Source organism: Geotrypetes seraphini, chromosome 4 (genome assembly GCF_902459505.1).
Source record: "Geotrypetes seraphini chromosome 4, aGeoSer1.1, whole genome shotgun sequence".
Lineage (NCBI taxonomy): Eukaryota > Metazoa > Chordata > Amphibia > Gymnophiona > Dermophiidae > Geotrypetes > Geotrypetes seraphini.
In genome coordinates this window covers 144,700,949-144,720,348 of record NC_047087.1, presented here as the reverse complement: position 1 = coordinate 144,720,348, position 19,400 = coordinate 144,700,949, and the positions used below count along the sequence as shown (strand labels likewise).

Sequence of the window (19,400 nt, the reverse complement as noted above, 5' to 3'; positions counted from 1 at the left end):
TAGTATTCAAAGTACTAATCTTTAACGAACCACAATTTATGACTAGAATGATTATTCCATACAATGCCCCGCGTTCTCTATGATCATCTTCTTCAAACTTACTAAAAATTATCTCTTTGAAAATCGTTGGCACAAGAAGAAATGATATGTTTTCTGTTATGGCTCCTAAATTGTGGAATTCACTGCCACACTATATTAGAAATGAAAAAGATCTTTCATCTTTTAAAAAATTATTAAAAACTTTTTTGTTTCAAGACGCTTATGATGTTTAATATGCTTTATTTTGGACCCTTCACATTTTGTTACGGATATTAACCACATTAACCCCTTTCCCTCCCTTTCATTTTTTTCCTTTTATGTAATTTCCAATATAGAATGAAGTTGTAACTTTTCCCCCCTTTCCTTCTTCAATCATGTCTGTCTTTAATATGAATGCAAAAATGTTAGTTGATTTATTTAATTTGTATGTTGGGTTGTTTTTTTTGTCCAATTGTAAGTGAGACCACTATCTAGTGGCTTTTTAAATTGTACATCGCTTAGAAAATTTGTATAAGCGATTCATCAAATGGTAATAAAACTTGAAACTTGAAATTTACCAAATGTCCCAGAAAACATGGACATGGCCTCTCTTTAGAGGACTGTCTGGGTGCCTGGACAAACTTTCCAAAACCCGGTAGTTTGTTCAGGTTTTGGAAAGCTCTGACCTCCCAGCCGTGTCTGGAGGGCTTCTGAGCATGCACGGATGATGTCACACGCATCCGCGCATGCTCAAAGACCCTCCACATGTGGCCCAGAGGTCAGAAAACAAAGATGAGGCTTTGCAGGTGCAGTGCTAGAGGTGGAATGGGGCGGGGCCATGTGTCTGGGTTTCTCTGGACAAAAATCTGGTAACCCTAGTTATGTACAAGTTGTGCTTTAGTCCCAAAGTCATGCATGTCAACAGAGTACCATACTCTGAATTTTTAATAACTTTGTTTTTGTGACTTATTTTTTTGGGTGTTTGTTTGACACTGGGACTTTTCAACCAATATTCAGACTCCTCGAGACAAGCTGGCTAACTTCTCTGGTCGGAGCTGACTGCAAATATTCAATGCCAGGCTGCTTCCGGTGACTGGCATAGGATATCAGGGGGGGGGGGGGTTGGGGTTGGTTGGTATTAACTTAACTGGTTAAGTTAATATTCAGTGCTGGCCGATTAAGCTTATAGTGGCCAAAGATAGGATTGCTATTAAACTTGGTCAGTCAACATTGAAAATTGTTGGTTATTGTGAGATACAGCTGGTTAACTTTTAGTACTAAATGGGAATATTCAGCAGAGATAACTGGTTATCTCATACTGAATATTTGAATTTAACTGGTTAAGTGCTATTTAACTAGTCAGTGCTGTTTCTGCTGGTTAAATAGTATGGAATATCACTGATGTATGTTTACCAGTAAACTCTAAAAGGTAAAACTTTTAGGTTTTTTGAATTTGGATGCTGTTCCTGTCCTCCTTTCATGTTCAGTCCAAAAAGACAACCAGCAGACCAGCATAAAAATATATAAATTATTTTATTGCAACGAAAATAAACAATTCTCAATTGCCCAACATAACTGTGTTTCACTCCTTCTGAGGGTCCAAGACAAAAACCGGTCAATGACAATCTAATTGTAAGTGCAGCACACTGTTCATTTCAGTAGCAATCTACCTGTGAACACAGCTCACTGTTCAGGTCTATAGCAGTGTAATTGTAAGCACAGCACGCTGATTTCACAAAGTTGTCAATTATGATTTGAATATGATTTTATAGGGGTAAATATTCAACTGGCACAGGTGAGCAATTTTATTAGCTGTCAGTGACTATGCTCGGATATTCAATGCCAGGCCATATCTGGTTATGTTCAGCCAGCTGGCGCTTATCCAAATAAGGCTGATATTAAGCTTCTTAACCAGATAAGTTTCAAGTATATTTAAAATTTGTTATTCCGCTTATACTTCTAAGCGGGGTACAAAAATATAAAGTCAGGGGTGATACATACTTGTTGTTCTAGACCGACGTACAAGGGATATGAGGTTGGGGGGAGAACTCCATCAGTAGATAGTAGTGCTGCCCAATTCAGGAAAAAAAATTTTGATTCGATTCAGCCTATTGAATCGATTTTTTGATTCGATTCAATTCGATTTTCCTGCCCAATTGGGTGGATTTTTTCTAAACAACCGGGTGGGTTTATTTTATAGCCTCTTCACCCCCTTTGCCCTCTCCTACCCATACTGGTCCTGTGATGTAAACAAAACAAACAAACAAAAAATACTTCTCCTCTCTCTATTAAATCCTAGCTCACGTTTGCAGTCCAACACCAGCTCTGGAAGGATACACATTTCAAATCTGACATATTGTAATCACAAAACAGAAAATAAAATTATTTTTCCTACCTTTTGTTTTCTGGTCATTTTTCAAATCTTATTGGTCCTATGTTGGTCTGATTGTCTTCTGATCAGGCTCTTCTTCTTTCTCCATGCTAACCATCCATCTTCCATCTCTGTCCTCCCCTGCTTTTTCCCTTTCCTCCCCCGGAGGTCTGGCATCTTTCATTTTTTTCATTTCCATCCCCCCGCAGCTGCAGCCAGGGCCGCCATCAGAAATTTCTGGGCCCCTTACTGAGCAATCCTATTGGGCCCCCCACGCACCCCTCACCCCCGACCCCCCCCCTTCTTCCATGGGCCGAATACACACATACTTTTCTCTGTCGCCGCACTCTTTGGCCAAAAGATTTGTAAGCCTGCAACCACGTCAAGGTAGACTCTTTCAGCAGGGCCCTAACCTAACCTAAACTAATCTATACCTATCTATTCTAAACTAACATATGTCTAATACTGAACTAATAACAAACATCTGCATAATAAATAACTAATAAATAATAGAGCTAGTAGCTATAATTCACTTTTGAATGTAAAATCTCAGTTAAGGATTTCTTTTGACCTTTGTAGGCCAGAAGTAGATCACAATTGCACAATATTTTTTGTAACAAGTATTAAATGTGTTTTTATAAATACTGTAAGCTTAATAAATATATCAGAAAAAAATACACATCTGAGCGCATATCTGAACATACACATCTGTATGATCCCATCCTCCTCTGCTTGCCTATAGCTGCATCATGCATGTTAAAAATGATATGTTGATATGTGCACCTTCCTTCCTTCCCATCCATCCTCCTTAGCATGTCCTTACACATCCACAGCTGCATGTTAATGATGATGTATATGTTATGATGATAAATAAGTGCATATGAGCACATCATTAACATGCAGCTATGGATGAATATAAAAAAGAAACAATATTCTGTACAATTGTCAATTTATAACTCAGCGTCTTCTCCCCATTCTCTCTTCCCCATTTCCCTTCAGCGTCCTCAGCCCACTCTCTCTCCACTTTCCTTCAGCACACGCACATAAAAACAAGCAAGTAATTTATATCATTTTCATTCTATTCATTCATAGAAATTAAAGTCTAAATAATGCCAGTCACATAACAAAACATGATTTTACAAAAATAATTCCCTGCACAGTCAAGCCTTCAAGGATTACTAGATGTCTTTCAGCAGTTCCCCTCCCTCCCTCCCCCTTACCTTTGTGGCCAAGTCAAAATGATCTACCAACAATTAAATTTTAAAAACACAAAGCACGCTGTACGCAGAGAAAATGTTAATTATCATTTATATTCCGCGGGTTTTCAAAGAGGTCAAGGCAGATGACTTTATGCAATGTCACCTCAGTAACAACTATACAAAAATAGACAAATATTCCCCCTCCCTTTTTACTAAAACGCGATAGCGGTTTTTAGCGCAGGGAGCTGCGCTGAATGCCCCATGCTGCTCTCAACGCTCATAGGCTCCCTGCGCTAAAAAACGCTATTGCGGTTTAGTAAAAGGGGGCCATAGTGCAAAATATAGACAGCATATATAAATTCTCAAAGCAGACACATTTTGATCACTAAATTGAAAATAAAACCATTTTTCCTACCTTTGGTAATTTCATCAGTCTCTGGTTGCACTTTATTCTTCTGACTGTGCATCCAATATTTCTTCCCTTCTTTCAGCCTCCTGTATGCTTCCTCTCCTCCAGACCTCATTCCCTCCCCAAACTTTTTCTTTGTTTCACCCTGCCCCTTCTTTCTTTTTCTCTCTCTCCATACCCCCTTTCTTTCTGTATGTCTGTTTTTCTCTCTCTCACCCTGCCCCCTTCTTTCTCTCTCCACACCCTCTTTCGTTCTGTCTCTTTTTCTCTCTCTCTCTTTCCGTGCCCCATTTTTCTTTGTTTCACACCCTGCCCCCTTTCTTTCTTTCTGGCTTCCTGTCCCCCTTTCTTTCTTTTTCCCTGCCTTCCCCTATGCCACCACCACTGGGAAAATGCTGCCACCGCCACTGGGGAATAGGCTGCCACTGCCGCCATCGGGAACAGGCCAGCGCCGAGTTCGCCCTGCTTCTCTTCCCCGCGGGGCCGGCCAACTCTCACCACCCGACGTCAATTCTAACGTCGGAGAGGACGTTCTAGGCCAGCCAGGCGATTGGCTGGCCCAGAACGTCCTCTCCGACGTCAGAATTGACGCGAGTGGCGAGAGTTGGCCGGCCCCACAGGGAAAAGCAGGGAGAACTTGGCGCCGGCCTGTTCCCGATGGCAGCGGTGGCACTCAAGAGGCTTAAGAGCCGCAGTTTGCCGGCCTAGGGAGAACACTGGAGGGTGGCCAGCTGTGCACCCCCTTGGGACGTAAACCCGGGTCGGGGCGGGGTACCTCACTTCCTCCCTATGACCAAAAATTCTCCTTTCTTCTATTCCCCCTGTACACAACCATCTCTTTCCCTCCCTTCCTCTCTCCCAAGTCCATGCCTTCTGTGTCCAAAAACTCATTCCCTCCCCCACCTCAGCATCTCTTTCCCACCCTTCCTCTCTCCCAAGTCCATGCCTTCTGTGTCCAAAAACCCATTCTCTCCCCCACCTCAGCATCTCTTTCCCTCCTTCCTCTCTCCCAAGTTCATGCCTTGTGTCCAAAACGCACTCCCTCCCCCCTTTTGTGTTCCGCATTTGCCTCCCAGCCCATCTTTGCAACTTTCTCAGCAAAACGAAGCTCAAGCCGTGAGGCTTGTCTTCTGTTTCCTGCCTGGAGCTGACAGGGAGCCCGGGCTCCCCCAGGGTCCTAGGCCACAGTCTAGGGGGAGGGGCGGTCCGTCCCACGTGGACAGGAGAGAGCTGGACGGGGGACCCACGGAGTTCAATACATCTCCAGCCGCGAGGCTTGTCTTCTGTTTCCTGCTTGCCCTGCTGCGCACAAATAGCCGACCGGAAGTATTCTCCGACGTCAGCGCTGACGTCGGAGGGCAGGCTTTGCTTAAGCCCTCCCTCCGACGTCAGCGTTGACATCGGGGAACACTTGCGAACGGCTTTATGTGAGCGGCAGGGCAAGCAGGAACAGAAGACGAGCCTCGCGGCTGGAGATGTATTGAACTCCGCGGGTCCCCCGTCCAGCTCTCTCCTGTCCACGTGGGGCGGACCGCCCCTCCCCCTAGACTGTGGCCTAGGACCCTGGGGGAGCCCGGGCCCCCTGTCAGCTCCGGGCCCCTGAATGCAGGACTGGTGGTACTGCCCTGATGGCGGCCCTGGCTGCAGCGATGGACTCCACTATCCACAGATCCACCATCTCTCCTTTTCTCATCTACCCTTTCATCCAGCATCTCTCTTCTGTGTCCCTATTCTCCTCTCCAGTTCTGTCCCCCTTGTGTCCCTGTTCCTATCCTCCCTCCATGCCCAGCATCTTATCTCTCCCCATATCCAGCTTCTTCTTTCTCTCTTCCTTACCTCCTGTATCCCCTTTCCCAGGTAAAGGCTTTCTCCTACTATCTCTCCTGCCATCCTGCACCCTGCCCACCTACTTTGGAGCAGTATCTGTCTCTCTTGTACCCTTTCCCTTGTGGTCTTGCATTTCTCTCTCTCTCTCCCTCTCTCCATTAGTCCAGCACCTCTCCTCTGCTTTCCTCCCCCTATTTTTGGTTTGGTCTCTCTCTTCACTTCACTTCACCCCAGGTCTGGCATCTATCTCCCTTCCCCTCTCTTACTCCTTCCTCCTCCTCCCTCTGCACAGGCTTGCCTCCCTAATGCCAAAGGAACTCTTCCTCTTCCTCCCTCTGCACAGGCCTGCCTCCCTGCCCTGAAGGCCTGCTCCCCGCCGCGAAGACCTGTTCCCCCCAAGAAGGCCTGCTCCCCCCCCCGAAGGCACTTTCTCTCTTCCTCCCTGCGCCTTGAAGGCTTGCTCCCCCGCTGTGAAGGCACTCTTTCTCCGCCGCGAACGAACGCCTGCTCCCCCTGTAAAGGCTGCACCTTCCCCGCTCTTACCTCCTTAAGGCTAATAGGGCAGCCTGCAGGCTCGCTGGTGTTATAGAGATCCCTGCAGCTGCCCGTGGTCCTCAGTGGAATGTTCTCTCTGCCGCAATCCTGCCCCTGATGTCAGAGTAGGAGCAGGACATAGCAGAGAGAACGTGCCGCTGAGGACCACGGGCAGCTGCAGGGATCACTATAACACCATTGAGCCTGCAGGCTGACCTATTAGCCTTAAGGAGGTAAGAGTGGGTAAGCTGGGGGAGCGGACAGGAGCCTTAAGGAGGTAAAAGCGGGCAAGCTGGGGAAGGCCTTTCTGTCTGACCCTTCCCCCTCAAGCAGGAGCAGCAGTGGACGGCCAGCAAGAGGCAGCGCTGCAGCTCCTGCTTTAGGAAGGCACAGGGGAAGTGTCAGCCATTGAATTGGGAGGCCGATTTTTTTAAAAATTGAATCGATTCGAATCAATTCACCTGATTCAAATCGGTGAATCGATTCGAATCGTGAATCGGGCAGCACTAGTAGATAGGACATTGAAATGAGAGATAGGACTGTGAATATGCAGTCTGATTTGCTCAGTTAACTCATCTAGTTAAGTGTTGAATATCTCATGTACAGTATATTCATTGAGGAAATCCTGAAAACCCGATTGGGTTGCCCACCCAAGATCTAAGTTGTGGTACTGTATGTTAAAATAATATTTTATATTAATTCTCTAGCAACACATATTATATCTTATTTTTTATCTTAATTAACAATAGGGGCCACGCAAACAGAAGTTGCAAGAATTTATCTCTAATGGACACACAAATTGGCTGAATAAGAGAAAAATAAAGTCTTTTTATTCAGGTGTAATAGCCAATGACTTATGCAGTGGAGTCCAAATACTTATGCAGGTAATTGGCTCAACTTTGACAGACAATGCAAAAAATTGTTATTTTTTTAAAACCTGTAACATTAAAATAAGGCAATATTTTAATGCAGCTCTTTAACAGAAGTCAAAGTTTACAGACTGTGTATGACTATTCGAGTGCAACAGACACTATTCCTGAACCTGTGGGTAATCAATCCCTTCTTGTGAGAATTCTTGTAGAGAGCCTCATTAGCATTCTTTTGGTCCGCCTCCCATCCCTCTGGGCTGTCCTCCAATTCCTCAGTTGTCTATAATTGAAATTGTAGAAGCTAGACTTTTCTGCTTGTATTTATTTTTTAATTATATTGGGGGGGTGGACCATTTGCAAACTTTTCAGTGCTGCAGAGGATCCCTATGTGGGAGAACGCAGATCTGAGGTTGAGGGTCTGCTGCCAAGGGGTAGACTGCTTTGCAGTGGACCCATTTGGACAGCCTGCACTACCAGTTTGGGGGCTCAGGGACTGTTCCCTTGTGAGCAGTGCTTGCCCCAGATTTGTCCACAGTGGGCTTGAGTGCAGGCTGAGTGACTCCATGGCAGTTTTTCTAGGATCAGGGCCAACTGCTTCCTCCCCCCCCCCATTTGTGTACATGAGGTCTGGTGGGGGTTGAGGTCTCTGGCCAGTTCATTGGACCTGAGAGGCAGTCCAAAGACACAAGAAGTCCAGATTCCAGGCTTGTTGAGACAGAAGTTCTCCCTGTAAGCTGTTTTCAGCTTCAACACTTGCATTGCACAGTGAGTAACAGACTGAGTAACACAGTGCATGGCACAGTGAGTAACAGAAGGGTGTGTGTTTTTAAAAATAATTTTTTAGGGGTTCTGGGGTTAGTCAGTTTCTCCCACCTTTACAATCCCCAAATTGCTAGTTTTTGGACCCAAATGTAGCTCCCCCAGGCCGTTTTTGGCTCTAAAAATCACTGTCATGGTGGCCATCTTGGATTTCCCAATTTGAAAATAAAAACTTCTATCTGCCTCAAAACAAATTAAACTAAAGCTTAACTTTGTATACCGAGTCATCATTCTAAGAAGGCTCGACTCGGTTTACAGCAATTAAATAAACAGGGAATGATTTACAAATGATTTTGCTTATAAACAGGTGTGATGGACTCCTCAGATCAGGATACCTTGAATTCATGCCAAATTTGTGATGGATGGCCATCTGAGGATCATACATGTCCTACATGCCGTGTGGTGTGTAAGGGGGTGGGAGCCCTGGCTTAGCCTCCTCTTGTCCCTTGGGGGGTATTAGTGCTGAGATGGTGCAAGGGCCAGAAAAAAAGTCCATATTTGAGCCGAGGAGCAGCACAAGTGCATTCCCAGCGAAGCGAAGCTGTGGCATGGCTGCAACATTCCAGAAAGGAGCTCATGAGTGTCTATAGGGGTCATCTGGACATCCTGGACAGGGGTTTCCCCCTGCATTTATCAATATGATATTTGAAGTTAACAGGATTAATAAGGACCGCATGAAACCCTCAGGGATTGCAGCCATGCTGGCCCTAGGGGTTTCCTCTCCCCCAATGAATGCAATTCTCCAGCAACAGTGCCATGCACAAGACAGGGTGGTCCATTCTGAGATGAATAAGAACATAAGAAGTTGCCACCACTGGGTCAGACCAGAGGTCCATCGCGCCAAGCGGTCCGTTCCCATGGCGGCCCATCAGGTCTATGACCTGTGAAGTGGTTTCTGACCATTTCTGTAACCTACCTCTACATCTATCTGTACCCCTCAATCCCCTCATCCTTTACTCTCCCAGTCAGTCCTGATCCTGATCCTCTATGCCAGAAGATACTGCTTTGGCTCTAAGGGGGTCTGGATCCAGATCTGGCAGAGGCCACTGATCTCAGAGAGGACCCAATTGTGCACAGGGTGTTCATGCCTTCAGTACTTTTGCAGGTGATCAAAGAATCCCTCCAGGAATTAAAGATAGAGACTCAGCAGTCCTCTACTACACAGTGCTCGCTTATAAGCAATGCAAAAGCACAGGCCACCTGTTTTTCCTCGCATCAAGCTCTTTACTCCACCGAAAGTAGTTTTCCTGGTGGCACAGGTTACCAAGAGTACCTCCCTTCCCAGTGAAGGCAGTGTGGTATTAAAGAATGCCCAGGACCGCAGTCTGGATTTGTTCTTAAGCAGTTCTGAGGCCATTGCCTCAGATTTAAAAGCAGCTGCAGTAGTACCTTTTGTTGCCTGGGCTTGCCATTCCAAGTTGCGCTATGATCCGGAGGCAATTGTCAGGACGGATCTCCAGTTTCTAATGTCTGAAGTGGATTATATAGCTGATGCTTTGTATGATCCTTTCAGCATCATGAGTAAAATGTCTGCTTCTTTATTGTCCCTCCAGACCGGCACAGAAACAGTTGGTTTTGTACTCCTCTGCCAGCGGGTGGAGACTAGGACAATGACTTTGTATTGAAAAAAAAAAAGGGAGGCCTGAGGCCGCCATTTTTACATGGTGTTTTGAGTGGGTTTTTGGCACTTTCATTATGAGCGCTTAAAAAAAAGCAGAAAAAGTGCACTGTTTGTGGGCGCCAATTGGTGGATGCAGCTGGCGGGAGCACAAAATGTTCCAACCGCCTCGAGGGAGACCCAGCTTCGGTGTTGGCATGCTGAGTTCTCCTTCGCGCATGCATCACTCATCGGTGGAGGGGGTGAGCCCCAGGCTTCCCCTGTCACCCACACCGGGTTTTCCTCAGTTGCCTGTGGTCAGTCGAATTTGGTGTTGCAGTCTACTGGGGAGGCTAGGGATTCCGTTTCAGCTGCAGCTGTAGCAGCGGGGTTGGCTACTCCTTTGGTGCTGAGTATGTTTTCTGATGACAGTTTAGCGATGGCCTTTCCCTCAGTTTTGTCGGGAAGTGCATCTAATTTGCCCACTGCCTCAGACGACCTTCCTCCTGTCTTAGAAAGTAAGGAACAGGTCTTACATGTGTCTTCTGCTCCTAACATAAATGCTGTGTTGCCGCTGGGGGGTTGCCCCCCTGATTTGGTGTTTGCCATGTGCAAGGCTTATTTACAGGTGGTTGGGGGTCCTGCTTTGGTGCTGGGGGTCTCAGGATCATCTGGGTGGCTTGTCCCTTCCACCTCCGTTCAGTCTCCTGCTGCAACTCCCTCAGCCTTTGTCTAAACAGCCACAGGTGTCTTGGGATGAGGATTCTTTTATAGCTGTTCAGTTTTCTCCGGATGAGGAACGAGATCTTGGGGAGAACCTTACAGATCCGTTGGGGGGGGGCTGATTTTTTTGGATGGAGTCTTTTTAGATGCGTTGGTTGACGAGGATGTATCTGTTGTGCGCATATTTCAATGGGAAGAGTTGCAGGAGCTCATTCGTCAGGTGTCTTCAGTTTTACATTTTGAAGAGGAAGTAAAAAAAGAGCGTCTGGAACTTTCCATTGAACATGCACTACATCTCGAATATCCTGATGCATAGGGAAAGAGCGAGATGCGGAATGGATCCATTCCGCATCTCGCTCTTTCCCTATGCATCAGGATATTCAGGATGTAGTGCACGCTCAGTGGAATGTTCCAGACACTCTTTTTCGCATGGCACAGTCCATGGCAAGACTCTACCCTATTCTTGATTGTGATAGAGATACCTTTAAGTCTCCTGTGGTTGATGCGGTGGTCTCGGCTATTGCGTGTAGACATACTATGCTGGTTGAAGGAGGTTTGGTCCTGATAGACCCTCAGGACTGTAAAATGGAGACTCTGCTTAAACAAAGTTTTGATGTTGCTGTCCTGGATGTCCAAGTGTCAATTTGTGGTGGTCTGGTGGCCCGGGCTTATTTCCAATGGTTTGAATGAGTTATTGACACCGAGTCTGCTGTCCTTAGTGGATCAGGAAGTAGCTAAGATTGAGCTAGGCACTTCTTATCTCTCTGATGCCATGCATGATCTTTTGCATGCCTCAGCTAAGTCCAAGGCTATTGGAGTATCTTACCTGCCTTACCTGTGGCTTCAGGGTTGGTTGGTGGATGCGGCATCTAAAACTAAGCTCAGGAAGTTCCCCTTTCAGGGCTCCTTTCTTTTGGGAGAGGAGTTAGATAAGCTGGTTCAGATTATGAGTGACAATAAAGTGCCTCGGTTAACAGATGACTGACCTCACCCGGCTTCACAAGGTGGCTCTGCCTGGAGGCATTTGCGTCACTTTTACCCTGGTCAGGGTGCAGCCTCTTTTCCTACTAGAGGATGTTTCTTGCAATGAATGCAGTCCTTTTGAGGGGCCTGGGGGGGACATGACTTCTCCAGGGGCTCCTCCTCTGCCTGTCCGGCCCAATGATTCGTTGTGGGTCCTTCCCCCAGTTCCAGTCAGAGCCCGGCTGTTGGAGTTTTACTGGGAGTGGGCCAAGATCATCATGGATCAGTGGGTCCTGGAAGTGATTTGGGACGGTTATGCTCTGGAGTTTTCCCGACCTTTGCTCTCCTTGTCAGGTGACTTGGAAGAAGAGGGCTTTTCACCAGACACTACTCAGGTTGCTGGACCTCAAAGCGGTAGTCCCAGTGCCTTCTCAGGAGATGCGCACCGGCAGGTACTCCATTTACTTCGTGGTGCCCAAGAAAGATGGGTCTTCTCAGCCCATTTTGGTTCTCAAAGGTGTCAAAAGGGCTTTCTGGGTTCCCTCTTTTCATATGGAAACCCTAATCCGTTATTCTGGTGGTCCAACCTGGAGAATATCTGACTTCTCTCAACCTGACAGAGGCCTATCTGTATGTTCTGATTCGGGCCACCCATCAATGATTTCTTCACTTTGCAATCTTGGGAAATCATAATCAGTTTTGTGTGCTTCCCTTTGGTCTGGCCATGGCGCCACGGACCTTCACCAAGATTATTGTGGTGGTGGAGGTGGCCTTGCACAAGGAGGGTATTCTGGTACACTCCTATCTGGACTGGTTGATTCATGCAAAATCATTTCAGGAGAGCTCCTGGGTTACGACTTGGGTTGTGGAGTTTCTGTAGTCCCTAGGCTGGGTAGTCAACCTGTCCATGAATCGTTTGACTCAATCTCAGTGCTTGGAGTATTTGGCATTCTGTTTGACACCAGTTTAGGAAGAATGTATTTCTAGAAGCCATTGTGTGCAAATTGCAGTCACAGATTCGCTCCATGATGGTTTGTCGCTGACCTCGGGCACAGAATTTTCTGCAGGTCTTGGGGTCGATGGCAACCTCCCTGGAAGTGGTCAGGTGGTTTCAGGCTCACATGTGCCCTCTTCAGTATGCACTTCTTTGGTGGTGGTCACCACAGATACAAGATCTGGACTCTCCCGTTCCTCTTTGTGCGTTAGTTCATCGCAGCCTGTGCTGGTGACTCCAGTCTTCCAATCTGATTCAGGGAGTGAGCCTAGATCAGCCAGAGTGGACAGTACTTCTCAATGACACCAGTCACCTTGGTTGGGGTGCTCAATGTCTCGGTCGCTCGGTTCACCAGTGGAGGCGTCCTGGTCGATCAATGTTCTGGAGACCAGAGCCATTTGGCTAGCATTGGTAGAATTCCAGTCCTTGCTGGAGGGCAAGTCTGTTCGAGTTCTGCCAGATAATGTCAAAGTGGTGGCCTATGTCAATCGTCATGGGGGGGGGCTGAAGACCTCCCTTCTTAGGAATGGGTTGAGGCTCATCTTCTGGACATCTCGGCCTTCCTCATAGTCGGAGTGGACAATGTCTAGGTGAACTTTCTCAGTCATCATGCTCTGGATCCCGGTGAGTAGTGTCTTGGGCTGGAGGCCTTCGAGTTGATTATTCGGGCCTGGGGGTCAGGCTATCATGGATCTCATGGCCACGAGTGTCAATGCCAAAGTGCTGAGGTTCTTCAGTCAGCACAGAGATTGCCAGACCGAGGGTCTGGATGCTCTGGTACAGGCTTGCCGGCAATGAGCCTGCTATATGTTTTTCCATCACGGCCTCTGGTAATCAGAGTTCTTTGGATTGCCTGAAATGCAGGCCACATGATCCTGGAGGCTCTGGATTTGCCCAGGTGCCCGTGGTAAGCAGATCTGGTTCATCTGCTCATGGCAGATCCTCTCCCACTGCCTCTATTGCCCGATCATCTGTCTCAGGGTCGCATTCAAATGTTTGATCCGGATCCCTTTTGTCTTAAGTCTTGGCGGAAGGTGGAAACGGGAAGACTTGGGAAGGAGAGCATGAGTTTTAAGTATAGTGGGGGGGGGGAATCCCCCCAAACTCCACTCAACGGGAGTACGAGTGTGTTGGGGTTTTCCCCAACCCCCCTTAGAGCACAATCAGGAAGGTATATGGCATAGGATGCGGCATGCATTTGTGCTGCATTCAAATGTTGGGGTGAGATTGTTGGCGCGCCAATGTCTGGCGCACTTTTGATGGGTCATCTTCTGTCCTAAGGTGGTTTCGCCTTTTCATATCAACCAGTCTGTGGTCTGGTCTTGTGTAGTCGGGAGAGCTCTTTGGAGCAGAGATAGTTGCGCAAATTGGATGTCCGTAGGGTCCTTTATTCTTACGCTCAGAGGACCCAGGAGATTTGGTACACCTGACAGATCGGGTAACAGGGGGAGCAATGGTGTCCAGAGCAGAGGAGAGAATAGAGTTGTATGAGATAGCCTCGAGGACAGACTTGGGTAACATAGTGGAGGTGAGGAGATGTGAAATAGTGGTTGAGAGAGTAGAAGGATCGAGGACTTGAAGATTTTGAAACCTGTTGGTGATGACTGGGCCTGGCTACCAGATGATGATCAGAGATGGGGAGCAGTGAAGTAGAACAGTTGGAGAAAAAGACAAGATCAAGGCAGTGGCCATACCAGTGAGCAGAGATAGTGAAGCATAGCTAGAGGTCAAATGAGGAGGTTAAGGCAAGAAACTTAGAGGCATAAGTGTCAGAGAGTTCATCAGTGTGAATGTTAAAATCACACTGTGAAGGAGTTAAAAATCACAATGTGAAGGAGGGAGGGAGAAGATGAAATAAGAAAGCTGGAAAGCCAGGAGTCAAATCAGTGAGGAAGGAGGAAGGGGACTTGTCAGGGAGACAATAAATGACCACTATCTGGAGATGTATAGGAGTGACTAGGAGGACAGAGTGGACTTCAAATGAGGAAAGGCTGTGTGACTGAGGTGGGACAAGAGGTTGAAATCTGCAAGGAGAAAGAAGAAGCCCAACACTTCTACCTCAACCAGTAGGGTTTAATGTATGGGAGAAGTGGTAGCTACCATGGGAAAGGGTAGCAGCTGCAGTAGAGTCCTCAAGGCAAATCCATATCGCAGAGCAAACATGTAAAGGGAGTGGGAGATAGAGAGGTCACGGCGGTGAACAGAAGAAAGAGTAGGAGAGTGCTCTGAGGCAAAGGGGAATAATGACGTCAATGATGAAGATGAGAGGTGCTCAAAGAGAAAGGAGATGGATGAATGGAAGGGAGAGAATATTTGAGCTTGCAAGCAGAGAATAAGGTAGATGACAAAATGGCTGATGAGGGGATGGGAAACGATAGTGAAGACTAGTGGTGTGGAGAGGGATAGAGAGTGAGAATGAGAAGCAGAAAGTGAATTGGAGCCATCAGGAGAGGAAATAAAAATATACAAGAAGTGAGGTAGTGAGAATAAGGAGGTGCAGGAAAGAGCACAAACTCCTTGCTCACACAATGCATTTCTCGCCAGCAGCTTGCACTGCCAAGAGAGAGCTTAGATTAAATAGGTAGCAAGAAACTTAGAGACTTAGGGCCATACCTGTTTGGATCAGCTAAAATCAGGCCTAAATGACTGTGTCTAAGTTATGGTCAGTACATAATTTTTAGGAATGCACATGGCCACGCTCCTTTAAAGATTTGTGCACTGGACATGGTGCATAACACTGTGCAATGCACCTATCAAGTTGTGCATGTAACTTCTAATTGATGCCAATTAATGTTAATTAATAGATGTTGTTAAATTGGCAGTTATGGATACCAATTAAACCAATGATTCAATTAAGTTGTGCATGCATATCAGTTATGTGTGCCAATGTATGTGTACAACTTTAGGTACCATATATAGAATCTGGGGGTGTCGGTCTCATATAGGTGTACACACATACACCAAATGTGGAAGCAATAAGACCAAAGAAAAAATTTTTTACTTATTACTTCTTCACATTTTTTCTTCAACTTATAGTTAAGGAGGAAAAAAGACATCAGGGAATGGGACAGACTGCGCCAATAAACATCATTCTGCAGTACTGCATGCCCACATTATCATTCAATTATAAGTCAAAATCTCCAATGGTTTAGTCCATTTCAGATACTTTTCAAAATTATCTTCAATCAAGTATCATTACATATTATTAATTGCAACTGCACAATTGTAATACAGCACTTATCTTTATATATCCCTATGGAGCACCTCCATTTCACCCATGGCTTCTTCAAGGGGAAATAAGAGATTGTATGCGTCACTATGTTCACGCAGAAACAAATCTGAAATGAAAAAAATGTATAAAATTGAAAACAATGAAATTTTAAAAAATAATAATAAATAAATGAACATAGGTCAATCCTTATTTCCCATAGCACAAAGGATATGTGATTAACTTACATATTGTTGTTCCGGACCCAAAACTAATCTCCCCCTAGCCGTGTAAAAAAAAAAAAAAAAATGCCCATGAGAAGATTTTAAAACGCTGGCTACAGAAGAACCCAATCACAAACTGAAATGTCATAATGACATAATATCCACGCAAAGACCATTTTCTAGAACAGATTGAAAGAACTATTGAGTCCTGCTTTGTTGCCAGTGACTTGTGCTGGCACAGCTAGTGCCTGGATATTTTCGTTGTAGCAATTGTACCACTTGATCATAAACCATTGAATTACATGATTTCATCAATCCAGCAGGCAGCAGGAGTTTTGTGCTAAGACATCAAACCAACTGCAAGACCAAATATGTTGTATATGTTGTTACCTGTCCCTGCAATAAATGTTATGTGGGTAAGACCTCTAAAAGTAAGCATAAGTCAATAATTTAATGTCTTAAATTAGGAGCTTCTAAGTAAGAACCTAATCTTTCCTTCTAATGTTCTACTTTTAATCATGATTTCACCCAATTAAAATATTTTTTGATTGATTACATTCCTGCCCTTCAACGGGGGTGGAGGTGGGGGGAGGGAAGGGGTGATCAGGACAAAAATCATACACAATATGAGCAGAGATGGATCCATTGTCTTAATTCTGTGGAAACATCTGGTTTGAACATTAACATTCAGTGCTCTATATTCTGGTGAAATGTTTTCTATGGTCATTATGGGCTAGATTCACTAAACAAACCGATCATGTACCGATCGGTTTGTGACTCATTTGCAACCCGATTTCCCTCCAACCCGATTCACTAACATCTGTCCCGATCATCCTCCGATCCGCGCATGCAAATGAGGGGGAACGGCATTCAAATGTAGGCAGGCAGTGATTCACTAATAAACATGAGGGACACCGACTGGGCTGACCGATCCAAAAATAAATGACTGCTGAGGACCAGTTGCTCAGGTCCTTCCAACTGCCCTGCCTTCTGCCGCCCTGCTTTTCTGCCCTCTGCCCTGATCTCCTGCTCTCAGCCCCTGACTTTCCAGCTCTGTCTGCCCCGATCACTGCCCTGCTTCTGCCCCGATCTCCTGCTCTCAGCCCCCAACTTTCCAGCTCTGTCCGCCCCGATTTCCTCCCTGCTTCTGCCCCAACTCTCCTGCTCTCTCCTCTGAATTTTCAGCACTCTTCCCCGATCACCTTCCCCGCAGTGCGAGCCCGTGGTTTTAAAGTGGATTAAAACCACGAGCTTGCAAAAAAAATTTTTTTTTAAGTTCTGCCGGGCATGGAGGGCAATCCGGGTGGTTGGTTGGGGGCGTGATTCCGAACACCCTCATTTAAATGAGGGCACTTCATGAATCAGCCCCCTGGCCATGGATCGGATCTTATTGAATCTAGCCCTATGTCATTTCAACTTATGATTGAGATCTTCTGTAGCTAGCGTCTTTAACTCTTCCCACGGTCATTTTGTTGACATGGCTCAGGGAAGATTAGTTTTGAGTCCAGAACGACAATATGTAAGTTCATCATATCCTTTGTGCTAAGAGAAATAAGGATTGATCTACGTTTTATTTATTTATTTATTTTTTCAATTTAATTGTTTCCAACTTCATACATTTTTTCATTTCAGATTTGTTTCTGTGCAAACATAGCGACACACAGAGCTTTTTACTTCCCCTGAAGAAGTTGTGGGTGAAACCAAGGTGCTCCATAGGGATATATAAAGATAAGTGGGGAATATGTGGCACAGTGGTTAGAGCTATAGCCTCAGCACCCTGAGATTGTGGGGTCAAATCCCATGCTGTTCCTTGTGAACCTGGGCAAGTCATTTAATCGTCCATTGCCCCAGGTGAATTAGGTAGTGTGTGAGCCCACTGGGACAGGTAGGGAAAATGCTTGAAGTATTTGAATGCAAACCACTTAGGCTAAAAGTGGTATATACAGTAAATACTAAAATAAATAAGTGCTGTATTACAATTGTGCAGTTACAATTAATTATATTTAATATCCTTAATTGAAGATAATTTTGAACATATCTGAAATGGACTAAGCCATTGGAGGTTTTGACTATGATTGAATGATAATGTGGGCATGCAGTACTGTAGAATGATGTTCATTGGCACAGTCTATTCCATTCACAGAGGTCTTTATTCCTCCTTCAACTAAAAGTTCATGAAAATTTGTGAAGAAGTAATAAGTTAAAAATTGTTCTTTGATCTTATTGTTCTCTACATTTGGTGTGTGTATAGTAATATATCAATAAGTGGATTCTTTTCCCACATTTTGGAGTATAGTTCATATAGGTGTGCAGCCATTCCAAAACATTGTTTCACTGCTCTATTAATTAGTTTAGTGTGTTTTTGTACCCAAAACCTGTTTGTTTGACAGATTGTGCAGTGTTCTGGATCCATGAGCAAAAAGAGGAACTTAACTGCAGAGTCACATGATCAGTTTTGCCTAACCATCACACTCTGAGTACCATTTATAGGGATGTACCCAGGATAAAATCTTTTGGTTTATTTTCAATTTGTTTGGTTTTCCTGATTTTAAAAAATTTGTTTCACACATTCATTTTAATTTAAAAAAAATGCATGTTAGAAGTTTTTAATCCATTCAAATCAACTTAATGTATGTCAGTTCATACATCTGTAAGATTGTATAGTATAATCATTCATTCACTTCTGACTCCTATCCTCTCACTGAAAAAAGGCATCAGGTCTTGGAAGAATGAAGCCAAACATCCTAGTTCTTGGATATAAGAAGAACTGGCAATCTGCTCATCCACTGAACATGGAGAGTTATGTTGGAATACTGCAGTAAGTTATAAAACTTTTTCATTACAAAACTGGGTAAAGAGTAAATGAAATACATGAAAATACATGAAATACATGAAAGAGTAAATGAAATACTTAGCAACAGAGAAAATGACATCAGACAAAGACTATATGGCCTATCTAGTCTGCCCATTCATACTATCTCTACTATTCCTTCTCATTTGAGAATCCTGTACACTTATCCCATGCTTAGATTCTTTAGATTAGTCCAATTCCCTGCATTCCAGAACTTTTTTAAAATTGAAATAGGCCTGCCTCTTGTGGATGGTACTTGTTCCTCTTGTGAATGGTACTACAGGAAGTTACTTTCCTTCTTCCATCGAAGTTCCGAGCCTGGAAGCAGATTGCTCGACATGCTGGTGCAGTTCTGGCAGCAGGATTTGTCTCCTGCTTGTTTTTACTCCTGGGCCATTGGTCGACTTTGTCCTTCAGAGGATTTTGGTTCTTCTTGGCAGCGTTCAGGTGTGTGGGTTGCAGCCTTTGGGCTGATCGCTTCTTCGGACCCTTTCATGCAGGATCCAGTTACCATGCTAGTTCCGGGGCTTTTGCTCTTCTGGCATGGCTCTTGGGCACGTGACCTTTGGGCATATGAGATGTTCTGCCCTTGTTGTTGAGGCTCGTCTAAAATCTAAGAAGTCATCCAGGGGGTTGGTATACGTTATGGTGTGGAAGGCCTTCCAATATTGGTATGTCCAAGACCAGATGGATCTGTAATCAGCTCCGATCTCGCTGATGCATACCTTTTTTCCCGCAGGAAAGATACTGGCTTTACAGTGGCTTCTCTGCTGATCCTGGTAGCCAAGCTCTCT

The 19,400-nt window shown here is 45.2% G+C and overlaps 1 protein-coding gene across 5 annotated transcripts in view; it reads left to right on the top strand.

Moving 5' to 3' along the window:
• SLC12A3 (solute carrier family 12 member 3) overlaps positions 1-19,400 on the top strand; it is a 757,364-nt gene that overhangs the window by 500,789 nt on the left and 237,175 nt on the right. For all 5 annotated transcript variants that reach the window (XM_033941365.1, XM_033941364.1, XM_033941363.1 and 2 more), the window contains 2 exons: positions 7,108-7,242; positions 18,467-18,573. In XM_033941365.1, the coding sequence (XP_033797256.1) occupies positions 7,108-7,242; positions 18,467-18,573 (242 nt within the window). The remainder of the gene's footprint in view (positions 1-7,107; positions 7,243-18,466; positions 18,574-19,400) is intronic.